Source organism: Eulemur rufifrons, chromosome 16 (assembly GCF_041146395.1).
Source record: "Eulemur rufifrons isolate Redbay chromosome 16, OSU_ERuf_1, whole genome shotgun sequence".
NCBI classification, from domain to species: domain Eukaryota; kingdom Metazoa; phylum Chordata; class Mammalia; order Primates; family Lemuridae; genus Eulemur; species Eulemur rufifrons.
The window spans coordinates 30,846,316-30,871,522 of NC_090998.1; the positions used below are offsets into that span (position 1 = coordinate 30,846,316).

General features: G+C 36.3%; 1 protein-coding gene across 1 annotated transcript in view; it reads right to left on the minus strand.

Moving 5' to 3' along the window:
• SLC2A13 (solute carrier family 2 member 13) overlaps positions 1 to 25,207 on the minus strand; it is a 336,502-nt gene that overhangs the window by 65,806 nt on the left and 245,489 nt on the right. The window contains exons 5-6 of the mRNA XM_069490901.1: positions 22,752 to 22,915; positions 16,231 to 16,351 (exon numbers count right to left, since the gene is read on the minus strand). Of these exons, the coding sequence (XP_069347002.1) occupies positions 16,231 to 16,351; positions 22,752 to 22,915 (285 nt within the window). The remainder of the gene's footprint in view (positions 1 to 16,230; positions 16,352 to 22,751; positions 22,916 to 25,207) is intronic.

The window sequence follows — 25,207 nt, forward strand, 5'->3', positions numbered from 1 at the left end:
GCCAGAACCCTAAACATTTGCTACTTTTGCAATAGAAACTTCTCAGAATTAGAAAATAAAAGTTCAAAAGCAACCCAGTGTCCTTTTTAGAATAGTATTCATCTGTTTAATATATAAAACATAAATAATCAAGAAAGTGAAGTGTCTGTGACTGAGGTGTTTTGTGTTCAGTGTCCATGAAGAACAAACTCACGTAAACATATTTGGATCCACAGTCATACATGGGGCTTTCATGCTACTTCAGGTGTACTGAGAGGCAAATGAGGTATGAACGTGATCCTTGGTCTGAGCCTTTCATGGACTCTGGAAATTATACTCTCTCCCCATATGACAGATTAAAATGAAGATGAAGAGATACTTAAAGAAAAAATTTAGTTCAAGTAATAATAGTTAATTTTTGCTTGAAGTATGAAGATTCTGTCTGCACTAAAATATGCTTTAAAAATACTCCTCCTTAGATCAACTGAATTTAAAAGACTATGTAGTTTTTAATATGGACTAATGTAAATTCATGACTTTTAAAATCAAAAACAAAAATTAAACCAACACATTTGATAAGTAGTTAAAAATAATTTCTAGATTATAAATTTAGAAGTGGGAATCCATTTTTATTCAGAATTGATTAACTTTTTACTGTGTGGAGTATCACAAATTGAAATTTGAGCATCTAGTATCTGCGTTCTTTCTAAATGGCAGTCACTTGCCTTGAATATATTTTCTTATGCCAACATAAAAACATAGGTTGCTTTAAAGTGAGCAATCCATATTTTTTTTACCTATTTGAGCAAGAACTTCTTAAAATTGCCTCTCTTTTGGTGACCCATTTTTGCTAGTTTACATTGATAACTGATGGTTCTGTATTTCAGGGGTATCCAAATCTGTTTTACATTTTTTTATCAAACATTTTAACACCTGGCACTAGGCTTATCACACTGTAAGTGCTTCATACAGAGACAACAAAAAATCAAAAAGAACAAATACATTTTGGCTTATACTGCTTTGCTTATCAGTTCTTCCACAGTTGCCAGTAAGGCTGTCTGATTTTCATAAAAAAAACATATATTTGAACATGAAGGACAAAGTGAGTTTTGCTTGGAGGGTGAGAGAAGCAACCGGCCCCTGGAGCCCCAGAATGCTGTTTGATTTGGAAGCTGTGTTGTGTGATGGAGATGAAATGAGATAGCTCAGAAGTCATCCCCGAATATCACCATGTCCTTTGAAGCCAGCAACTAACTATATTTAGTGTCAGCGTGTGCTCTTACAACTAGACTGCCATACTGACAGAATTTCATGAAATTAAAAGAATTCAAGGTGGAAGAAACCAACAGGAATAGGTAAAGCAGTGCCATGGCTGTGTCAAAATACTAATGTCAGCATACAGTGATTCTTCTCTGCAAGGAAAACATTCAGGTTGACATGTGGAGTTCATCTCCCTAACTACAGGAGGAAGCTGAGACGAAAACGGCTTTCATGGTCTTCATTTTCTCATATGAGTGTACAGGTATAGCCTAATTTGCCTAAAGGGTATTACTATGTAAGTGCATCTCATCTGTATTTGCTTCTTCCTTTAAATGACTTTTTCCATGTTCACCTACCTTTGTAACAGAGTCCTTAAAAACAATTACCCACAGCATACAAACAAAACAAAATAAAAACCAACAATAAAACTTAGAACAGATGTTCATATTCAATACCATGTGGACAAGATCATTCTGCACTTAGAAAAACCAAGGTGGTGAACACTTTAAAATATTTTAGAATGATTTTACTTTACCTTACATACTTGCTTTTATATTAAAGATGCTCTATGATTGTCTTTAGAACAGAGGAAAAAGAATTTTCTGGGCTGAATAAATATAGGCAAATGAAAGTAAATGAGCTAAAACAAACAAACTTCTTTAAGTCCCAAACAGACTACAACTCATAAAAAACGTTTCTCAGAAAAAGAATCTCAGTTTCACCGAATGAGTAAGAATAAATCAACATAGGCACTTTCAGACCTACTGGCTTTTGAACATCAATTATTGTCTCCTTCCCAAAGGCTTTGTGACACCCTCCCTCGGGCAACAGGAGCATCACACTGCTAAACTGGTAAATTTCAGAATGAAGAGGGTAGCAGTTAAGAGACGGGTTCTAGAGAATGACAGATCTGTCCTTTTCAGTTAGAGCCTAGTTCTACCATTTGCTAAGCCATATGATCTTCTAAAATTCACTTAACTTCGTCAAGCTTCAGTGTCACTGGTGAAATGGGGGAAATTATAGCATCTACTTCAGTCTTGCTGGAAAATAAAAGAAAATCCGTGAAAAGCTCTTAGTAAAGTGGCTGGCACAATGCTAACTACATAATAAATGGCAGCTGTCATGACCACTCCTTTTGAACAGATGAGCAGATCACTTATTTGCTCAAATCGCTCATTTTAAACCAACACAACAAAGGGCAGCTGTTTCACTGGTTTCAAAGACCAAGGAAATCGGATAAATAAAAGCGATACTAATGATTTTTTTCTTCCTTACAAAGCCGGAGGTAAACTATTTAAGATAACCACGTTTCTTGCCACCTGCAAAGTTGACTTTAGACTTCTAATGACTATAAAGAGAACTAAACCATGAAAGTAGCCGGAGCCCTTTTTGGTTAATTGATTCACCCTTCCTGATATTAAGCAGTCATTCCTGCTGTCAAGTAGAACATTTATGAGCACATAAATGTCCCGTAAAATCACCAGATCCCCTAGGATTACTGCTGTGGCAAGGATTGGTAGTGGTCAATCCCTACGTGGATTCCCCCTTCTTCTTTTGTAAGAGAATTCTGATTTTAATTGGGCACAAGGTGGCCCCACTTCCCTCTCCCAACTGCTCAATGAAAGACACTTTCTAGTTTTCATTACAACTAGGTATGGCCACAAGATTAATTCCGGCCAGTGAGAAGTAACTGTGGGATTTCGGGACGACCTCAAAGGGAGCTGATTCAGCTGGAAAGAGCTGCTCTTTCTGCATTTTCTCCTTCTGGCTTGCTTCACAGACATGCTGGCAGAGCTCCTGCAGCCGTCCTGGACCATGTGGTGAAACTGTGAAGGACACCTGTATGGCCATGGCAAAAGGACAGGACCTGGATCCCTGAGGATACTAGGTCTAGCACACTGGTTCCAAACTCCTTGCCCCTGAAATTATTTTTATAAGAGAGAGAAACTTTTCTTGCTTAAGCCACTGTTATTCTGGGTTCTATTATCCACAGCCTAACACAATTTGTAACTGATATGAGTATTTTTGCTTGTTTCTAAATATATTCTAAAAAAACCCAAGTCCACCCAAGTCTCAACATCTCTCCAAAGATACGAGACTTGAGTATAGGTTCAAAATGTAAACAGAGCCTTTTTAAGATATTGCCTACTTCTAAAGAGAGGCTGTATTTCATGCTTTGCTTCCTTAACAGCTGGCACAATACAGTGCCTGGTGCCTGGGCAGCTTTCAGTAATGTGTGCCAAATGAAAGAATGAAAACTGGGAAAGAGTCCCTAATAGTATCTCCGTGTACCTACGACTGCAAATCGGTGACGCTGATTTTCCCAGTGACTCAGTGTGCAGTGGTGAATGTGGCATTTAGCAAGCACACCGGTTCCTTCAAGTTACTGGGGCACAATGAAAGGTGACCTAAAAGTCTCAGAATTAATGTCTCATCCCATTAATCTCACCCACAGAAAAAGGGCTGAAGCTCCCTGGCTGGGCACTGCCTCTTATTTGTGAGACACAAGCTCGGTAATGACGAGGATGATGCCTGTTCTAGCTCATCAAGGTGATTTCGCTTTGTGGGTCTGTTCTTGGAGGTGCTATGACTGCCTCTATCTTAACTCAGTGCCTCTCTGATAGAGGTGGTGAATTGTTCCTTTGTGACACTTCCTTATAGGGTAACTGAGCAGTGAAGCTTCTTTTTTTAGTGCTACCATTTCTGTTGCTCCAATTTCTTTCTGACAGGATAATTACCAAGTTTGTCTCTCTTGGAGTCTCAAAGATTCATGTTTATTTGAGTTTCATTTATGTGTAAATTTCTTAGCCTTTTCTGGTATTTGTTCAATTTGTTGCTTTTGTCTTCTAATACCTTAACCTTCAAAGACCTTAAAAATCCTAGGTTACTTTCAGAACTGTATGGCTATTCCCCTCTTTTTTTTTTTCCTGGTGAGATTTCAAAGCTCTGTTGATTTTTTTTTTTTTTTTTAAATATTCTCTGAGATTGGTATTTTTTTCTTCTGTTTCTGGTATTAGTGCATATAATTTTATTTTAATCCTGTAGTTTAAAATCTTTGGATTCTTGTGTCTTTCCACATTTTCCTTGAAAACACAATTCAAATTGTAGTTAAACCCTCTTTTTATTCTGCGTGCATGCTATCCTCTGTCTGGAATGTCATGTTGCCCCCTTTGGCCTGGCTAACTCCAACATCCCTCATTGCTCAGCTCTGGGAAGCCTTCTGTAATCATCCAGGGGCCTATGGATCTGTCAACAGGCAGCTACTGAAGCCAAAAGGGAGTTATTACTTTAATACATAATTAGATGAATGGCTTTTTAAAATTATGAGTTCCTTTACTGCAATGACATATTTTTCAACAATCTAGGTATTAAGTAAAATAAGGAGGCCTCTAGATATTAATAAAAGAAATGTAAAAAGAAAAAGTATAGCACTAATTCCTCTTGCAATTCTGCAGCGGAACCGAGCCATGGCACTTGCTGTCAGTCTGTGTAAGAATGGAAGGTCACTTTGGTACACACTGAATTCCAAATATAAAAAGCAAGAATATTAATTTAGGATATTTAGATTTCTGAAGTTTATTCTAAACATATATAGCAAGCCAAAATATACACACTTATATACGAAAAAAGTTAAAAATTATATCTGTGCCAATATTACTACGTGCTAATTGCCAAAAATTTAAACACTCATTTATTTGCATTTTACTTATGCATTTGTTTATCCATAGTCAACACACAATTGTATAACATACCTGAATAAGGATAATATATATTCCTGCCAAATTTGATTACATAGGCCAAGATTTGTTTTAGGTGGTGACTTACTATCTTTAATTTCAAATGTTTTTTATATTACACTAAACTTTTGTGAATATATCTATTGCCATAATAATGTATCAATCTTACAATGATAAAAATAAAAAATCTGGAAGAGCTAAATATTTAGGCCCCACAAAATTAAACGTTTATACAAACACTAATCAAATAAGGTAAATATTCCATTTGCTTCCAAAATGGATGAACTAAAAATGCTAGTAAGTTTTCTCTATGAAACAACTTGAATTTCTGTTTGTTAATACTAATCAGAATGGATTTCTGATATAAAAATCATCATGTTAGGCTTAAGGAAAATCAAACAAAAGAAAGGACAATAAGAATTTAAAAATTAAATTCTGACTCTCAGCTGGCAATGACTTGATTTATGATATTAATAAATACAAAAATGAACAGTGCACTTTTTTTGGAATGTCTTTACAGATTTAGAGATTTTATCAGTCTACCTTCAAGTCACTCCTAATGTACAAAAGCATTTCAAAAATATTTGCGCGAGGCTGAAATTACCACAGGAGTGACATAATCATCAATGCTAAGTGCCAAGGAGTACCAGGTTTCCACAATGACTATGAACTACGCAATACAGATGCACATGTAGAAAAACACCGGGTACACGAGATGTATCAAGTGAAAAGCAGAGGAATGAAGGATGAATTTGTATTATTAGCTACCTAATAATATGAAATATTTAAGTCATGCTGAGCTTTGAGTCATTGATCACTGCAAATTAAGTACTCCTACATAGTTTAAAAATAAGTTTTCAAAATTACCTGCTAAAAACAACAAAATCATCTATTTCACTGTGCCAAAAATTTTAAAAAAAGATATTCTTTACCTTTATGTTAAGATATAGATTATAGGCAATTGTGTACAAGCATGTTTCTCTTCTATAAGACAAAAGTAGGACACAGGAACAATGTCTTTTATCTTTTATCCCCTATAATCCCAGAACAATGCAATGCTGGAAAATTTTATAGAATTCGTTTTTAATTACAGGAGGAAGCGTGGTTTAGAAAGAACTACAACACAGCTGTGTGTGAGTTTGGGTAAGGTAAGATGCATGAAGTGGTAACTAATTAGCTAATACTACTTGTTATCAAGTTTGTGTAAAATAACTAGTTTGGTAAATAACAGTGTCTTGATCAGACATTCAGTCACATGAATTAGCATTTTCACAGCAAATAACTGAGTTCACAAGGGAGAAATAAAAATGGACGAGCCTCTGGTATTGTTTTGGGAGACTCTGTTCAAATTTCCCTCTATGGGCCTAAAGTCCTATTAATATTACCCTACAAAAAATGTGGCTATAACCAATTGTAAGGCAGACCAAAATGCACATGTACTTTCCACAGTATAACAAGTAGAACATAAAGTGCTTATAAAATTCCTGTGAAAAATCTGTGTCAAGAAATTACTGGCTTGCTTGATATTTTAGCCTTGCTTTGGAGAATAAGGGGTCTTGTCTGCTGAATGTGCCTCCAGATAACAGACCTGTGGCTGACCATTGCCATTGCCAATTACTTTTTCTTGGGAGGTACTAGGAAGGGTCAGAATATCTTGCCCACTAGAAGCAGTTGCCTTGTTCACAAAGAATGGTGCTGAGTTACAGGCAACTCCCTCTGTGTCTCCTGTGCTCCCCGTGTGGGGGTCCAGAGCTAGACGTGCTTTTTGTGAAATAAAGCAATCTCACCTTACCAGCAGAAGGCTGAACCAGTGTGGGTGGCTTCTAAATGCTGTTTGGCATTATCTTGGAAAGAGAACAATGGTTACGGTACACCATCTCTATGACTTGTCTCTCTGTTAGCATCCCAAAACTTCAAACATCTCTCTTTTAAATTAATCAAAAGTAAGCCTGGGAGGAAAAAAAAGCGAGTAATCGCTAATTCTGATAAGGCCCTAAAACAGGGATTTATAAACCTAGTCCTTATACTTTTAAGCTGGACATCATTTTCTTTACATAAATGATGCTCCTAGAAATCTATAAAAGCTTTATTCAAGCCACTATAGCATGAAAGGCATCTCTCACTTTGTCCTGATCAGGGTTTCTGAGAAGGTGAAGTGATCAGAAGTAATTTTAAAGAAAAGAGTTTTGTATTCTTTATCCGTTTAGGAATCTGTGCAGGGTCCCAGAACTTCAGCTTTATTACATAATGAACTTTGGCTACTGAGTATCTCTGAGTTTTAATGTTAGTTCAATTAAATGGCACATTTAGTAGGGGGAGAATGTCATTAGGGTGTCTCTGGTTTTAATGATTTTCATCATTTGGTACTTGATTTTCAAGGGAGTATTTTAAGACAAAAACCTAGTGTTTAAGTAACTTGTACTTCAATATGTGGAACTTAAAGCCCTTCCCTTTGCTTTTTGGGGGACTGATACTTAGTGTCTCTGACAATACTCCCAGAATTTGGATAGCATTGACGCATATTCAAAGAAAGGCCTCAGTTTGACTAAGGGAGGGAGGTGAACAGAACCCAGTGGCTCTGCAATTACCAGTTACATCACTCTACGCAAGTTACATAAACTCTGTGAGCATTGGTGTTCTTATCCATAAAATTAGATAATGATAATATCTTCTTCCTAGGAAAGTTTAAGGGTCATGTGAGATAATGTTCAAAAAGAATGTGGAGGCCGGGCGTGGTGGCTCATGCCTGTAATCCTAGCACTCTGGGAGGGCGAGGCGGGCAGATTTTTTGAGCTCAGGAGTTAGAGACCAGCCTGAGCAAGAGCGAGACCCTGTCTCTACTAAAAATAGAAAAAATTATATGGACAGCTAAAAATATATATAGAAAAAATTAGCCGGGCATGGTGGCGGCATGCCTGTAGTCCCAGCTACTCGGGAGGCTGAGGCAGGAGGATCGCTTGAGCCCAGGAGTTTGAGGTTGCTGTGAGCTAGGCTGATGCCACAGCACTCTAGCCCAGGCAACAGAGTAAGACTCTGTCTCAAAAAAAAAAAAAAAAAAAAAGAATGTGGAATGATGCCTGCATATAATAAGGGCTTAATTAACAAAAACTATTATTATTTTAAAATAAAAAGCCTGCTTAGAATTATGCCCCATCCATACTCCAAGGCATACTGGCTGGGATCATGTAATCCCCGCTGAATATACGTAAAATTGAACTGTCCTAACACTTTTCCCCCAACTCTTTGCCTTTAACATTTAATCAGTCTACTCCTAACATCTCCAGAAATACCTTTGTGCTCATATTCACCATCGTGGAATAACTTCAGACTCTCATTCTCTTTTTCTGGGGCTGCCAGACTCTTCTCCCCCCAATCCACACCCCAAAATTCATACAGAAAACTCTGCATAAAGCTCATATTTGAGCATGCTATCCCCCTGCCTGGTGCTGCTGAATGGTTCCCTTCCTTGACCAAGTCCTGACCTAGTGTCCAAGGCCTTGCCTTTTCTCCTGCCTCATCTCGTTGTGACTGGTATCCCCTGCTCCAGAAGTATCAAGTTTCATAATTCCCCTGAAGAGCAAATCTGTTTTCTGCCTCTGCACATGTTGCTCTCGGGCCTGGCTGGCTTCTTCACTTTCACTGGTCTGAGAAGTACCTACACACCCTCAGACAATCAGACCAAGCTCACTCCTGTGTGAGGGGTCCTTAACAGGGGGCCTGTAAACTTGGATGAAATAAAAAATTATATTTTATTTCATTAACTTTTTACTCAAATTTAGCATTTCTCTCAATTATGAATATAGGCAATAAACTATTGGCACCAACAAAAATCATGTATTTTCATATCCCATTAGAGCAGTTGCAGAAATCTCCAAATACCATTTACATTCACCATGGTTTTGAAACTATGGTATTAGAACTGCAGCTAGATGTTATTTAATATGTTAATCAAGAAGTACTACATTGCTATATAACAAGTTTATTTTTAGAAGTATTTTGGCAACTGTATTTCAATAGAATTGATTTCCTTTGTACTCCTATAAAATTTATTTTATGCAGTTAAAAACATTACAAGGATATCTAGAAAAATGTGAATGTTAAGAAGCTTCATGTGTGAAACCTGTGTTGGCTTCTAGAATTGAATTATGCCAGACCATGCCGATACATTCATCAACTTTTATTACACTGCTTTGTAATTATGTATTTGCATTTTTCTCCCTTATAGGTGCAAACTCTGGGAGGAGGAGGAGTTTTGTTTTTTGTTTTTTTTTTTAATCTCAATATCCCTTGACCTACTGCAACTCCCAAAAATGTTTATTAAAACAATGAACTGACTATAAATGTGAATATGTATTTTTTTCCTAAAGTTCAGTATTCTTTGATTTTCCAAATGGCGTAGAATTATACCATAATCAACTGCTGATTGTCAGCCACTAAAACCAGGTTGTTTAGGATACATGATTTCATTTTTGTAGTTTTCTAATTTATTTACTATGTAACCAGGCTGTTACAATCCAAGAGACATATGATATACCATCCTTTTTGTTACTTATTTACTTACTAATATTAGGAAAACATTATCCTGTTACCACCATGCAACAATCTGAAGAGTTGCGGAAGCCTGACCTAAACACTGCGAGACGTGCGTTTCAAGTGAGCCCAGAGAGCCGAGTGCCGGAACTGCGGAGACTATTGGCGTGCACACAGACCGTATCACCCATCACGCCGCAGCCATGACTGGAAGGAAACTTTGAAGAAAAAAGGTCTGGAAATTTCCTAAATCATCAACTCTTTTATAGCAAACACTTTAAAACAAAGTGTTGCCAAATTTTCTAACACATGTACCTAAATTTCAGGGTGAAAATTATACCAAAAAACTTCCTTTAGTCAGTATCATCTACCTTGGCAAAACCAACCCTTCATTCATCTCTGTCTACCCACCCAAACACCCAATCAAAATTAATAATTTTCAAAATTATTCTCACTGAAGAGATTCTTTTAGCAACCAGGTAGCTATTCTTTGTTTAAAAAAAAAAAAAAAGTCTGTTCCACAGCAATAGTTACTTTTCTACCATTCAGAGAGGGGAAGCATAGTAAGGGCTGTGTAACTTGCTTTTACAATGATGGGAAATACTTCAGTTCAACAAAACAGAATGTTTAAATGTTGATACCAGAACTGCTGTCACCATTCATTTAATGCAATTTACAAGATGGTGATTTTCATTTTATTTAAACCTAATGAGAGAACGTCTGAGTTTTTTAGGGGCCTCATTCATTTAGTATTTATATTTTCTATAATGTCTTCTTGGCCTTTATTATAGGGAAATATACCAGAGGTTATGATTATAGTCTTCTGATGCTACAGTCCTGGATGGTTTATTCCTTTTGTTTATGCAGAACAAAATATGGATGCTATTTTAAGTGGGTTTACTTGAAATGTGAACAAAACCCCAAGTTGGTTTTATTTGTTCACTGTAATGACCAGAGTCCTAGAATGAGAATATAGGTCTTATGGGTTATCAGAGATATACTGCCCCCCCGCCTTACCTTTTTGTTTTACTTCAGACCTAAAGGGACAAAAGCTTTTCTCAAAAGTCTTCTGAGTTCAAGCAGGAATGAAGATGACATTTTAAATAATACAAGCAACAGGAAATATTAAGTACTGCTCTGATTATGTGACTGCTTTGTGTTTTACTGGAGAGCAGGGGCAAGGGTCTCCAGATTTCTATCCCTGGAATCGTGTTTCTGAGAAGTACACTACAGTGAGATTTCAGAGCCCTTATTCCTCTCACCCTGAGTACCTTTCTGTTTGTAAAGCATTCATTTATTTATTTATTTATTTATTTTTGTCATCTAACCACGTAGTCCTGTCATTCCCTTCTAAAGTATCTCTCAAGTCTATCTCCACTGCCACCATCAAGGTTGCATTATGTCTTCTTGCCTAGGCTACTAAGTTTTTTTTTTTTTTGAAACTTACCTTCTTTCATCACCCTTTGTCTTTGTCTCATCAGTTCTCTACTCTGCAGCCAGACTGATCTTTTAAAATGCAAATCTACTTGTCATTCCCATCTTACTACCCTTTGACGGTTTCTCAGCATTGTAAAATGACATCCAAAATTCTCATGGTTTATGAGGTCCTGACATGTTCTGTCACCAGCTTGCTTTCCAGTCTACCTTTGTGCCATTCTCTCGCTTGCTTGCTATGGCTGGGTCTCACTGATCCGTTCCTTGAAGAAGCCACATTCCTTGCTTAGGACCTGTACACCCGACCTGATATTCCCTCTCCCTTAAGTGCTCTTTCCCTACTGTTTGCACAGCTACCCTGGAGTCCTCCTTGTCTTTCTGGCTTCTCAAAAAGCACCTTTCGACAATGGAAAATAAATTACGTTTGGGTAGGGAATCTTTTGACATTGTGGAGAATGTGCAAGTCCTTGGCCAAAAGCCATGGCATCAAAATATAAAGGTCAAAGAATATGCCCCATAAATGGCCAGCTTTCTTCAAGAAGCTCTTATGTCCAGATGAATAGAAATCCTTTCATCATTAGGTAGATAGAGTCCTCCTTCCCAGAAGTCAATTTCAGCACTGGGGTATTTAAGTGTTAGCAAAAGATATATACAATTATTTGGAGATAAGGTCAAAGGATAACCTATGAGGGCTTTTTGTTTAAACTTTCATTTCCCGTTTCAATCAATTTATATACATTTACCTTCATCTCAAATGGGTCCATGGATATTAGTCAATACATATAACATATTTTCTGCTTAGTTTTAATAGTATCCTCAAGGCATATTAGCCTATATACCACCAGGCCCTCTTATATTAAAACAGGTTAATTTTAAAGGAAATCAGTAAGCAAAAAAGAATTTTTTTTTGATAAAAATGGAAAGTTCCATTCACAGTATAATATATTCACTGTCAAGATGCTACGAATTACTGAAAATAAAGCATTATCACCAGGAGGTCAAATACTGGGAAAGAACAGAGGCTAATAGGGTTTTTGCACATTTCTAAGGTTGAGTAAAAGTTTTATGATTGAATCTGACAGTCTTAAAGTGCCCATGTCAATGATGTGTGTTAAATCACACCAGGCTAGAAAAAGGGGAAGAAAAGACAGTGTAGTAAATGCAAAATTATTTTTCTTGGAAATGAACTTCGAAGGGCTAATTAATGAGAAGCACACTGTTTCCCAAAACTAGTGTCACCACCATAGGGAGGTAGACAGATGAAGCCAGAGTTTGTCAATCTGGAACTTCATTTGAAGAGGAAATTTGGAACTTCATTTGAAGAGGAAAACATGAAAATATCAATATATAGAAAAAGAAGCACATTGATAATCTTTGGACTCTTGGTTTAACAATGTTCAAGAAGCCAAAAAATAAAAAATAAAGTTGGCAGTTTTTTTAAAAAAATTGAAGCATTATGTTAGTGGTTCTTAATGGAAGATAGACTAGCATCTCCTGGGGAGTGTTTCTAAACCACACTCCATTGTCCTGGTGAGGCAGACCTGTGGGAAGGGGAGGCGGGTAGCTGTAAGTACCTCCACAGATGACTCTGAGTAAGACTCTTAATTGAGAAGTATTATTAATAAAAGAAAAAAAGTACAGTAATTAGAGGCACAGTCTCTTTTGTCAATTTCTTTTCAAACAAGGTCTAAAATGCAGTAAGAACTATATTGAGGAGTTAACGTGCCAGGCATCATCACTAAATTAGCAGAAGTACCTAACTGTACAAGTCATCTTAACTGATAAACTGTGTCGCTGTTCCAAGAAAAAGCCCAAGAAGGGTTTGAAAGGAGTAGAAAGAGAAGCTGTTGCATCATTGGTTTCACATTAACAAAAAGTCCTAAGAACTGTATGAGCTAAAAAAAAAAAAAAGACGGTCCATATGGGGATCAGACAAGAGAAGTCTAAAGAGTAAGCAGTTAGTGTGCCCTAGGGAAAGGAATGTGACTTATTTGAATCTCAGTCTGCTCAAGTGTAAGATGAGAGACTTCAGTGTAAGGCCTTCCTGCATGAATCGTCTGTGATTCTATGCTGGGGGAGAAAGCATGAAGAATGGAGCAGTACTGTCCATCTGATTAGTAAACTACTGGTGGAACTGCAAAGGTAGTGAGAGTCTCAGTAAAGATCCTGGTTATAAAGCAGATATCACCCAAGTCCATGGCGTTAATTATCATGTATGGATAATAATTCTATACCCCAGAGCTCTCCTTCAACTACAGACCAGTACTCCCAAATACCCACGCAGTATCCCCACTGATGATGTTTCACGGACACGTAAGATTCAACATGCCCAAAATTATACCCATGGTCTTGCCTCATCTAATTACCCCATTTCATTTCCATGATCTATTCCACCTTGCTGTTCTAAAGACAAATAGGAGTCATCCAAAGACTCCTTTCTCTTATGTCCATAGTAAATCAATTACTTATTATTATTATTATTATTATTATTTGAGACAGGGTCTCACTCTGTCACCTGGGCTAGAGTGCAATGGCATCATCATACCTCACTGCAACCTCAAACTCCTGGGCTACTTAATCAATTACTTATTTTAAAATTCCTTTTGATTTTTCTCTCTTGAATATATTGAGAGTCTCTCTACCTGTTTATCTCCAGTATCAACACCATAATTCGGTAACTATCCTCTCACGGACAACTCCAAGAACCGTCTCCCTGCGTGAACACATGTCCTCTGTGCACCCACACCCCCAGAGAGACAGCTTAGGATTGAAAATTTGGTCAAGGCACTCTGCTGCTTAAAACTCCTCATTGGGTTTATGTTTTTGGACGGAAGATCAAAAACATCTAAGGCTCTGAATGACCTGGCTCTGGTCTACCTTAATAACCGTATCTTATTCTTCTCTAACCTCACGAATCTTCTTTCAGTTCCTTGCCTTGCCAAGTTCCTTACTGCCCTGTACCATCTTTATACATGCTCCATTCTCCCTTTCAGAGCTCAGTTCAAACATCCCATTCTTAAGGCTGTCTTCTCTGAGTCCCATCATCCCGATCTCACCTCCCGTTATAGGCTTTATCAATTCCAACAATGACTATAATGCTTACTGAGTGCTTACTATGTGTTAAGCACTACTTTAGGCATTTTCTACATATTAATTCATCCTTACTATAATCCTACTGTAGATGCTACATAGTATGTTTAAATGCATGAAGAAGGGATGAGTGAATAAGATTAAAACCCTAGGGGCAAGGTACCTTAAAATTCTACACTTGTACACTTTAGGAAATATCTGTCTACTTTTGAGGATATTATGATAATGATTTGCAATACTGAGATCATACTATAAATAATAAAATGTCAAGTATTTGAGGGAAGTGTTACCTAGGAAAGGTTTGATTCCTCAAAGCTTAGATAGCTCTCATGAGAAAATATATTTAATTGGAAATGAAGGGGGTAGAACATTGGTAATTTAAGAGTGTGGAGCTAAAGGCCATATTAGAAACATGTATGCACATTCTCATAAAGATGTACGACTCAGATGATACCCACACTAGAGTTATTTCTCCTAGCCTCGGCTGGTACCGTGACAGCTTTTATGCAGGTGGCTGCATGTTTTCTACAGCAACTTGCTTCCATCTTTATCTTTGTACACAGTTTTGTGTGTTAAAAACAGATCTGAAAGATGTTCTTTAATACATTCATGTTCACAGAATCTAACAGGCCTTATAATAAAATATCAATTAAAAAATTAAAATATTCTAAAAAGGGGACATTCACACTGCAAATTATTTAGGATAGTCAATCTGTTGGTCTAAAGTCATTAGTGAGCTCCAACCTACAATATTTTTGGCCTCAACCTACAATACTGCCTGGTACGAAACCAATATATATTGAATTAAAGAACCACTGTTCTTGAACCATTCATTTTCTTAAATATTCTACTCTAGTCAGAATGGATTAGATACTCATCACTGTAGTCTGCAGATTTCTACAAGTATAAGTACAGAGTCAATGGGCACAGGCATTTAACTTTTATGAGGCAGAACCATATCAATTTCCAAAACTAAGAACAATTTGTACCCTCACCAACAGTACACAATACATAGATATTATATCAATTCCCCTTTTAAATCTGTTCAGTCTTTTTAGAACAAGGATATAAAAATCAGTAAGCCAATACACAAATAAATAAAAAAAACTTATTAGTAAGATAAAAGAGGTGCTATAACTGTCTATTTTCCAAATGCAAGTAGATATTACAATTTTGGACCAGAAAAGCATAATAATACATATCTTCCTCATTTGTGTTGTTATGAAAAGCCATGAATTTATTATATTCATGTTCAACCAGAAGTTCCAAGTGGATACCAAGTGGAGTTTAGTGTATAAATGTAGTGTTTTAATTTCATAAAGAACTGTTTGACTTAATAAATCATTAACTCATCAATTTGAGACTTGTGCCCATGAAGTCGAGGATAAAGGAATATAACTTTTTATTTTTTTAAAGTTAGGTCTTATTCTATCCTTATGTTTCAAAGGGGTTGTTAGCCTTTTTGACGGCTAAAATCAAGTAAAAAAAACCTTGAAACTCTGCTGCTAAATATATTAATTGATCTGTTCAGTCATTCGATCTTCCACTTATGCATTCTTCAGTCCATGTATACATCCACGCACTTTTCCATCCACTCATCACACAGTGTGTACACCATTAGACTTAATGAGCTCTTAGGCATGCAGCTTGCCACTAGAATATTTCACTCTTTTCCATCATAATTTTCTACTTCCTGACCCCCAGGAAAAGCCACAATACTGGGGGAAACTTTCTTTTCTCCTTAAATGAGTAAGAGGATATCCATGAAACTCAATGAAGGTTAACTGTCAAAATATTCAAAGGACATATGCTTCTTGCAAGACTTTGATTACTGATTAAAGTTATTTATTTCACCTGGGATATAGATGCCACTGAGCCATAGATGGTCTCAAACAGTTTCAATGTATTCCTGCTTAGATTCAGTATCAATCCCCAGTTTTAATTTCCAGAGAAGAAACAGCTCCAAAACTGTGTCTAATAATTCACTTTTTCTCTGATTCCTTATGCTCACATCTTTGCACATGCTGTTCCTCTTCCTGGTGCCCCCTCCCTACAACCTTTCCCATTTTCTTCCCTTCCCTCATAAGAATGGATTCCTAGCAAGCTCCTACTCATGTCTCTTTAAATTTTAGAAAAGTTAAAAACAAACAGAGAAATTACCAGAGTTAGGTTAAGGAAGGGGAACATAATGAAATCTCACCTGTATCTTGTGCAAGTAGTGTTCTGACCTGACGGAGCTATTGGTTTAAAAGTAACCCGTGGGGAAACTTGGGCCGATAGCAGAAATCCCAAGGCAAGAATAATGAGTGCTACAGTGGTACCTAAAAAACAAACAAAGAAAACAAAAAAATTTTTATATCAGAGAATAGTTGACAGCATTCTTCCAAAGCAGATTTGGTTTGGTAAAAAAATACCTCTGAAAAAATTACCTTCATCTATTTTCACTGGATTAAAAAAAATGCTAATGTATAAACAGATTATCAGAACAACTCACTAGCACATTCATTGTAAGACATGATGGGAGTGAAATTCAAACAAATACATTTGCTAACCAAACAGTAAATTGGTAATGATTTTCTTAAAAAAAAACAAAAAAGCCATCTAGGATTGTTGAAAATTTCAAAATCAATTAATGTAACCAAGATTATTGAGTGCCTAACACATCAGTAACTATGAAAGGCAACAGAATGACATTGAGCGTTCCTTGTGTTCCTTTCAGTGCCAAGAAAATTGTTTTAATGGTATTCGATCACTAACATTTGAATCAGTAAACTAAAAAGCAACAGACTTACTATTTCTAAAGCAGTTGAAAAAGCATTTATTAAAAAGGAGCAGCATTTTAAGACTTTAAGGTGCCAGAAATGATATAACACAGGTATACATTTGTCATTCCAGTTAGCACTTGTAAGTGGAATATTTGTCTTTGATTTTAAGGTATAGGATTGGTGATTAGGCATATCACTTTAAAAGGCCAATTTTTGTGTCCCTGATAGAAATCCTGATGGTAAATAAGAAAGTTGTTGAACTTCTGACTATTTTTCCAGCCACAGACATCATGAGGATAAACAAAAAGGGTCACGGGAAGGAAGGAGAAAGAAAATATGACTGCATTAATTTGTACAATTTATTTGAATGAGACAATACGTTTAAAATATGGAATTTAGGGAGGGAATTTATGTAGTAGTAAAGTTTTTATTAGTTAAACTAAGAGGTAATTTAAAATATGACCAAAAATATTAAAGGAATAGATTAAAAAAAGAACTTTGCCCTGTGGAAGTATAATGGGATTATATAATAGTTGAGGTGTCCGTGTTGAAGGTATAGGAGATGTGTCAAGCCAAGTGCCATGGGACAGAGGTGCTCCTGGAATCAGGAAGCTGTGGTTAGGTTCCAGCTCTACTGTTTCCTGACTGTGATCTGGGGCAAGGCACACAACCTTTCCGTAATTCAATTTTGTCATTTGTAAAATAAAGCTTAGTGAAAATACTCACCTTATAGAATTACAGTAAATTTTGAATGTCATAATGTATTTGAAAGATTTTTGTAATGCTATGAAAATATTAGTTATTATAATTATCATTATAAGCAGTAGCAGACCTCCCAAATAGTAGGAAAAAAGTTGAAGGAAGGGGAATCTTGAAGGGAAGTCTATTTTGCCAAACTGGGCCAATAAAGCCATCAAACTACAATCACAGTTTACTTTACCTCTGCTGGCTTAAAATTCAAACCAGAACTATGAATAGTCTGAGCCACTACTTTTCTCAAAAAAGACTATTGAGCCTTGAATTGAGAAAACAGATATACTAGGTCTGTTATGAAAATCATCCCTCTCTCCTCAAACAAAACAAACCAACCATGAGTTTTACTGTTAGTCTATCAAAGAATGTGAGTCCTTCAGTAATTTTTCTGATTGCCATGGAACAGGTAAGACTTTTTTTCATTGGGAAACTTTGATACTTTAGATGTGAAGGAAAGATAATACTCTTCGTTCATAACATTCATTAAATAACCTATTTCCACAGTAAACTGTAAACTTTAAGATAGTATGCCTTGCACATATCCCAAAATGTCCAATTCTAGTGCCTGGCATATGCAGATCCCAATGATTATTGCTTGAACAGATGAACCATAGCATTAAAATTTTTGTAATGGTGGTTATTTTTGAAGAAAATAAACAAACAAACAAAAATATTAAGGCCATCCAATTGAAGCCACGGAATTAGCATGGTGGTAACAGTATCCTAGATGAGAGTTCTGCATTATGGTCAATATATCTCTTGCATCTGTCTTTAAAAACGTCCAACCAATTTGCAAAATATGGAGAATGGACCATTCTGGATACACAACATTCCCAAGCAGGTGAAAGTTAACCCTTCTTAAGCCAAATAATTTTATTTTAGCCCATTTTGGATGGAAATATTTTAAAAGCCAGCATTATACCTTTACCTTCTTCACTGCACATAGCAATGTTTCTCAATCTTGGCTTCCTATTAGAAGCAAATGCCTGAGATGTACCCCATACTCTTCATCAGACTCTCCAGAAGATGGGGATGAGATTTCTGAATTTTAAAAAGTTTCACAGGTGATTGTGATGCCCAGACAGGGTTAGAAACCCTATGACATGATAAGCTCTTTAAGGGAAAGGAATAGTGTCTTCAATGACCTTACTTATGGAATAAATTTTAAAATGATCACCTAGTCTTATTATCTACTCATATATACCCTTAAAGCATAAAACTACTTGAATTACCTTTTTCCTTAACAAGTTACATATGTTTTGTCAGTTACCTCTTAGTATTTAAAATTATTATATTTATTATCCAGTGATTAATTAGTGCAACCTAGATTTGAGTCTAATACGGGAAGGTTTTGGATGAAGGATTTTCTCTAGTGTACTGTGTAGTTTTGGCATGTACTTTATATTTCAAGAGAAAGGTCTCTCTTGACCAAGTACACTGAAATTTTGGAATTTTGATACAATTTTCGTAATAAAGATATACCCTGCAGAAGTAAAGTGTGTTGGATAAATAGCATTCTCAAATATCTGATGTAATAAGTTACATTAACTACCTGGTACAGGTCTTAGATTGTTAGAAATACTCTGAAAAACTTCCTTTCCCATGACTCTACTAGAGCAGTAGTTCTCACGATTGGTGTAAGTATTGCCTGCTTAAGAAACACATGCTCCAGATCCCATCTTCAGAGATTCTAATTTAGCAGATCTAAGATAGGGCCCCCCAGGCATCCATATTTTAAAATAAGTACTCTTGGTAATTCTGATGGAGACAGCCTGTCAGTGATGTCTTCAGACATATTCCATTACCAAAATATGTGGGGGAAAAATACGGTGTTTCTGGCTTTCTAATTTGTTACTAATAAAGCTACATAGATACAAACCTCCCATATTAAAAGAATCAAGAGGCTGTCATTAAATTTGTAATATTTACAAAAAAGACCAGTGCTCTGAACAAGTTTTGAAAACATTAAAAAAGTAAGAGCACCACAAAATGTCCTACAGTTAAAATTATTCATGGACTACATATTTTATGTCTTTGTATAAAAAGTTTTTTTTGTACAACCTTCAATATAGGTTATTTGTAGCAATTTTTAAAGAATACTTATTCAAAAATTATTTTGATAAGATTTTTCTCTATTTTTAACTCCATGTAATAAATCATAATAAAAACACAAAATAGGGAACAATACTGAATCCAAAGTTTAAAAATTCTAGGCTGTAGCCAATTTAAGAAATTTAAAATAGAGGCCAGCGTGGTGGCTCACGCCTGTAATCCTAGCACTCTGGGAGGCCGAGGAGGGAGGACTGCTTGAGCTCAGGAGTTCAAGACCAGCCTGAGCAAGAGCGAGATCCTGACTCTACTGAAAATAGAAAAAATTAGCTGGGCATGGAAGCAAGAGCCTCTAGTCACAGCTACTCGGGAGGCTCAGGCAGGAGGATTGCTTGAGCCCAGGAGTTTGAGGTTGCTGTGAGCTAGGCTGACGCTGCAGCACTCGCCTGTGCAACAGAGTGAGACTCTGTCTCAAAAAAAAAAAAAAAAAAACCAATATTCTAATACTTAGCACTATTAAAATATCAAATATACACTTACATACAAATGAATAAAACAAAAACATTTTGAAATAAAAATATGACTAACACTGAATCAATTAGTATTGGAGCGTGAAAGAAATATCTATTGTGAGGGTCACACTGGAGTAATAGTAACACACTAACAAGGTTGTTTAGCAATAAGTCTCCTTCCGAAGGTGTAAACTTCCATTGGAAGAACCTATTTCATTACAGTGAAAAACAAGAACTGCATAAATACTATTTACTGTATGTACATGTAAAAGAGGAGGGCTGCAACAAGAAACCAAACCTGCTACCTCCTAAACCACTGTGATATCCACTATCATTTTAATGGGCTCCGTAACAAGGAAATCAGATGGATGGTGTCTCTCAAGCTGGAGGAATCACTGCATAGGATTTGTAGTGGACACAGCTGAGGTGTTGGTAGTTTTGGCTGAAACAGAAAAAGGCAGGAAAGAAAAGCGCCTACAGGTTTCTCATGAGAAGCAACCCCTGAAATCTCTTGGTCTTTCTCTCCAAGCAATTGTCTTAATACTTCCTTTTAATAGCCAGGATGGGCTCTGGAAATCCTTGGGCCAGAAGACCTATGCTGAGAGGGAAAACATGACATCAGCCAAGAGTTCAGGGAAGTTCCCAGATTATGACAATGGAGCCTGATTTCACAGTATGGTTAAAACAACAAAGGGTCACTCTGGCGATAATAATGCTGTGACAGCTAAAATGCTCTGAGCACTTTACTCTGTGTCAGGTTGTGTATTAAACACAAAAATGTGTTAAATCCTCATTACGATTCTATGAAGTCAGGATGATAATTAATCCCCATTTATAGACGAGGAAATAGAACTTTGCCCAAAATTACAAAATTCAAACCCACACAGTCAGGCTTTGTATCAATAATGCCCCCAAGTTCTGCAGAACTTATAAGAAGTGTTATAGTGGAATACAACAAATGAAGGGACACAGGCTGCTAGAAAAAAATGTTTAATTTGCAGTTTTTCCCAGATCTCAAAAGCCAAATCCCAAACTGAAGAAGCACTTAAAATTCTATTTAAAAAATAGACCTCCAGAGGTAGCAATATATTGGGGTCCTATTGGAAAGGAAGTGTACCAATTAAAATTATTTGAAAGCAGCTATTATCTCTTCTTAGAGTTGACCTGAACCTAAAAGGTCAGTGAATCCAATTTCCAGCCCACTGTAGGAATTTACTTTTCGTACATCACTGCCTGGTGGGAATCTATCCTTTTGTTGAGAGTTTACCATCCTAATGAGACAACACGATCCATTGTTGGATAGCTCTGATTATTAGGAATATTTTTCTTGTATTTAGTAAAAATCAATGTCCTCATAACATCTACTGTCTGCTAGAATAATGTATGTATTAGGCTGCCCTTTAGTTTTTTCTCCAGGCTAAGCAACTCTGGTTTCTTCAATAGGATTACAAATGTACGGTTTTGAAACCCTCCCTTGTCTCTCACCTTTCTTCACTTACCCTCTTTGTTCCCTATGTAGCTTGACTGTTGGCAATCACCTTTGCCCCTTAATTAGACAATCTCCCACCTTCCCCTCAGTGCTTATACTGCAGTTCAACTCACCTGACTGGACTCAAGGGCTCCTAGTGCTTAAGCAAGAATGGGAGGTGTGTTCCACTCTTCCTTCTAGGGCGAGGGCTGGGGGAGTATAAGTATGCCTAATAACTGAGTTTGGAATTCAGAATGTATTTTCTCATCAAATCTGGGGTGAGTGCCTAAAACAGTCCTATTAGACCAATGTTTTAGGTATAATTTGGTTAAAACAGAATTTAGTAAATACTGCCCTGGAAACTTTAAATTTTAATGGAAAAATGTATTTTTACTCAATACACTTATAAAGGAGCTATTAGAATTCAGCTAATTGGTAAGTAGGAATGTGCCTGCATATTTAGGAAAAAATTAGAAAATTGTATGATGCAACCAAGTGAAGCCAGTGTCAAAGATGGGTCCCATTCTGTCAAGTGAAAAAGCCCTCGTGTTACAGAGAAATAACAAATGAAATGGGCAGAGTTTAAACACAAAAGTTACTTGAGAGTTAAGAAAATTTTGCCATATTTAGTCATTATAAAAAATTCATTTAACCAGCTAGAATTTTTTCTAGAACTTAGACCTGTCTCAAATATAAGAAGAGTCTGTCTCTGTTTTGTAAAGAAATTATACGGTTTTAATATTCCATTGTTGAAAGCACTTTGGAAAAAAATGCTACCGATTTACTTCCACTCTATTCCAAATTTAAAAATATGACATATGTTAAAAAGCAAGTTTCTCAAAACCAAGTTTTTCAAACAAGGATAGAACAAAAAAGGATTATTCTTTTCACTTTTGGACCTTTGAGCAGAACTCAAAATAATAACAGAAAAATGTTACCCTCAGTAGGTCCAAATTGTTCTTGCAATCCTAGTCATATTCTAGTTTCTAGTCACATATTGTAACATTTGTTAAAAGCGCTTTTTTTTTTTTCATTTGGTCTAGAAGAACTCTAATTTTATATTGCTTGGCTAAGAAACCAATATTAGAAGTGTTATCAGTATTGGATTTTGGAAGGTTGACCGGTAATTGTTGGAAAAAAAGTTTATAACTGAATCCTCCGTCCAGGCACCTACCTGCTAAACTACCAAAGGTGAGCTTTCTGCGGCCCACCTTCTCAACTAGCCAGACTCCCACCAGCGTGAAAATGAAGTTCGTGAAGGCCGTCACGGAAGCCAGCCATATTGCGAGTCTATCGTCTTCAACACCAGACATCTGCAGGATGGTCGCACTGTAGTACCTGCAAGGCAGAGAATAAAACAATTGCTGTTGATGGTTATTCAAAGAAAAGGAGTTGTTCAGACAGAAAAAGATGCAGCCACCTCAAAAAAAAAAAAAAGCAAACAAACAAAAAAACCCCATGAATAGCTGTAGTAATAACATCAAGTTAACGTGGGAGTTCATGTGACCTGCTGAAAGGTCACAACATAGAGACTGTGTTCAGATAAATTTATTTTGAACTTTGTATGTCAATAAAAGACACCCAAGCAAGTGGATGAAAAAAAGAGGGCTGACGGCTTCCAAAGTGAAACATACCCCCAAAAAAGGTAAAGCAGTAGCTGGCACTTACACTAAAACTATCAAGGTTAAGTTCCAAGTCCATGGAATGAATCAGAAGTCTTCACGCACTGTGAATTAATGTTTTTAAAAGAATAAAGTGACTCACTGCATATAATAATGTGATATAATGATAGAAATCTGTTAGAAGTAAAGAATCTCTTCAAAGAAGACATGAAGAGTAAGAATGTGTCCGAGTATATCTGGCATTGTGTAAGGAGATGAGAAACTGACACGATGTACATAAGAATGGTTTATGGTTCCTGGAAGGTAAGTCTGCAGCACAATCTGCACGATTAGGCTCTGTAGACTCATTTTGTGCTACATGAATTCACTAGAGACTGGCTCTTAAAAGACCATAATGCCAGTATTTTGGTTGATGCACAATGGAAGATATGTCTGACACATTTAAGGATGACGGGTTTCTCACGGGACATTTCTTTTCCAGTGGAAATATCGGTAGCTAAATCAGCTGGTTACTTTAAAGTTGACGCCCAAACAAAGCAAAATACTCCCAGGGAATCACTGATGAAATGTGATAGACTTCAAAACCTAAAGACACATTCTGAATCATGGCCTTGCCTAGCTTTCACAATATTTCACAAATAAAATGTTTTAAATATATTTAAAGTCTCACTGATTCATCAATGACTTCTATTTTTAAAATTAATGATAATGGTTCTTATGTAAAATATTAACACCAACATGGACCTGCTCATTTTGATAAAGTGTTTTCCTTTTTTAAATTAGTAAACCAAACTTATAAATTACTATGCAGCATGAAAGATGTGCTATACTGATCACACTAAAAATTATGCCAACCATTTTAAGACTTTGATGTCTGACAGCTGTTGTAAAAAGAGAAATTCCTCATGGAATTATTCCCATCATCATGAAAATTGTGAGTATTTTGCAGTGAGAGTGTAAAGTGATGATAAAAATTATGAAAACAATTCATTCCATCTGAATACTGTTTTACAGTTTCCAAGTCTGACTGTATACATTTTCATAAAGACCTGTGCAGCAAGGTCAAATCTATACACAATCAGGAAGAAACTAACTGAATACCAAATCTAAAAAGGCAGGAAACAGAAATGCTGAGAGAAAATTCAAATATTTAAAGCCAAATGAATTTGATACTTGCCATGCAACTAAATTTGAGTCTTCTCAATGCTTTAAGAATATAAGTAGATACATTGCATAAAATAAATCTTCCAAATAGAGGCATGAAAAAATTAAACAGAGAGGGTGTTTTGATGTTTTCTTTTTCAATACAGTAAAATTATGAAATCACCAAGTGCTAAATTAAAGGACATAAAGGGAAGTAGTATGAAACAAAACAGTCTAAATTTTACTTAAAATGAAAAACATTACATAGGCATAAAAAGTTTTTTATGATGTGTAAGTTTTAGAGGCAAAAATACAACCAAACATCCGCCTGAGATTCAGAAACCTGCATTCTAATGGCATCTCTGTGGTATGCTGGCCAGGCTGGGTAACATAATCACACGCTCACTGAGTATTTATTTCTTAAGTAGTTACTGTAACCTATGTGAGTTACTAAGATCCCACAGATATGTTATTAGATTCTGTGCTGCCTACAAGAAGCTCACAGTTTAGTGTAAGAGAATAAAATGGCAAGAAATCATTTTAATATCACAAGGTGTACAAGTCACAATGTGGCACAAAAGGACAGAGCAAACAATTTTATTTGATGGAGAAGGTTCCTTGATTTTCCTGGGAATTAATGTTTCAGTTGAGCCTTGAACAATTCACAGGGGTTTGCCAGCAGACACGACAATCTGGGAGGGTGTTGGAGGTGACAGAAATGACAAAAGTGCAAGACAGTATGCTGGGTACACAAATTTAAGTACTTTACCTTGGCTGAACATAAAATGCACATGACAGAGAAATATGACATAAGGCTGTGGCAGGAGCTTCTTTGTGGAGGAGGCCTGAATGTGATGCTATGAGT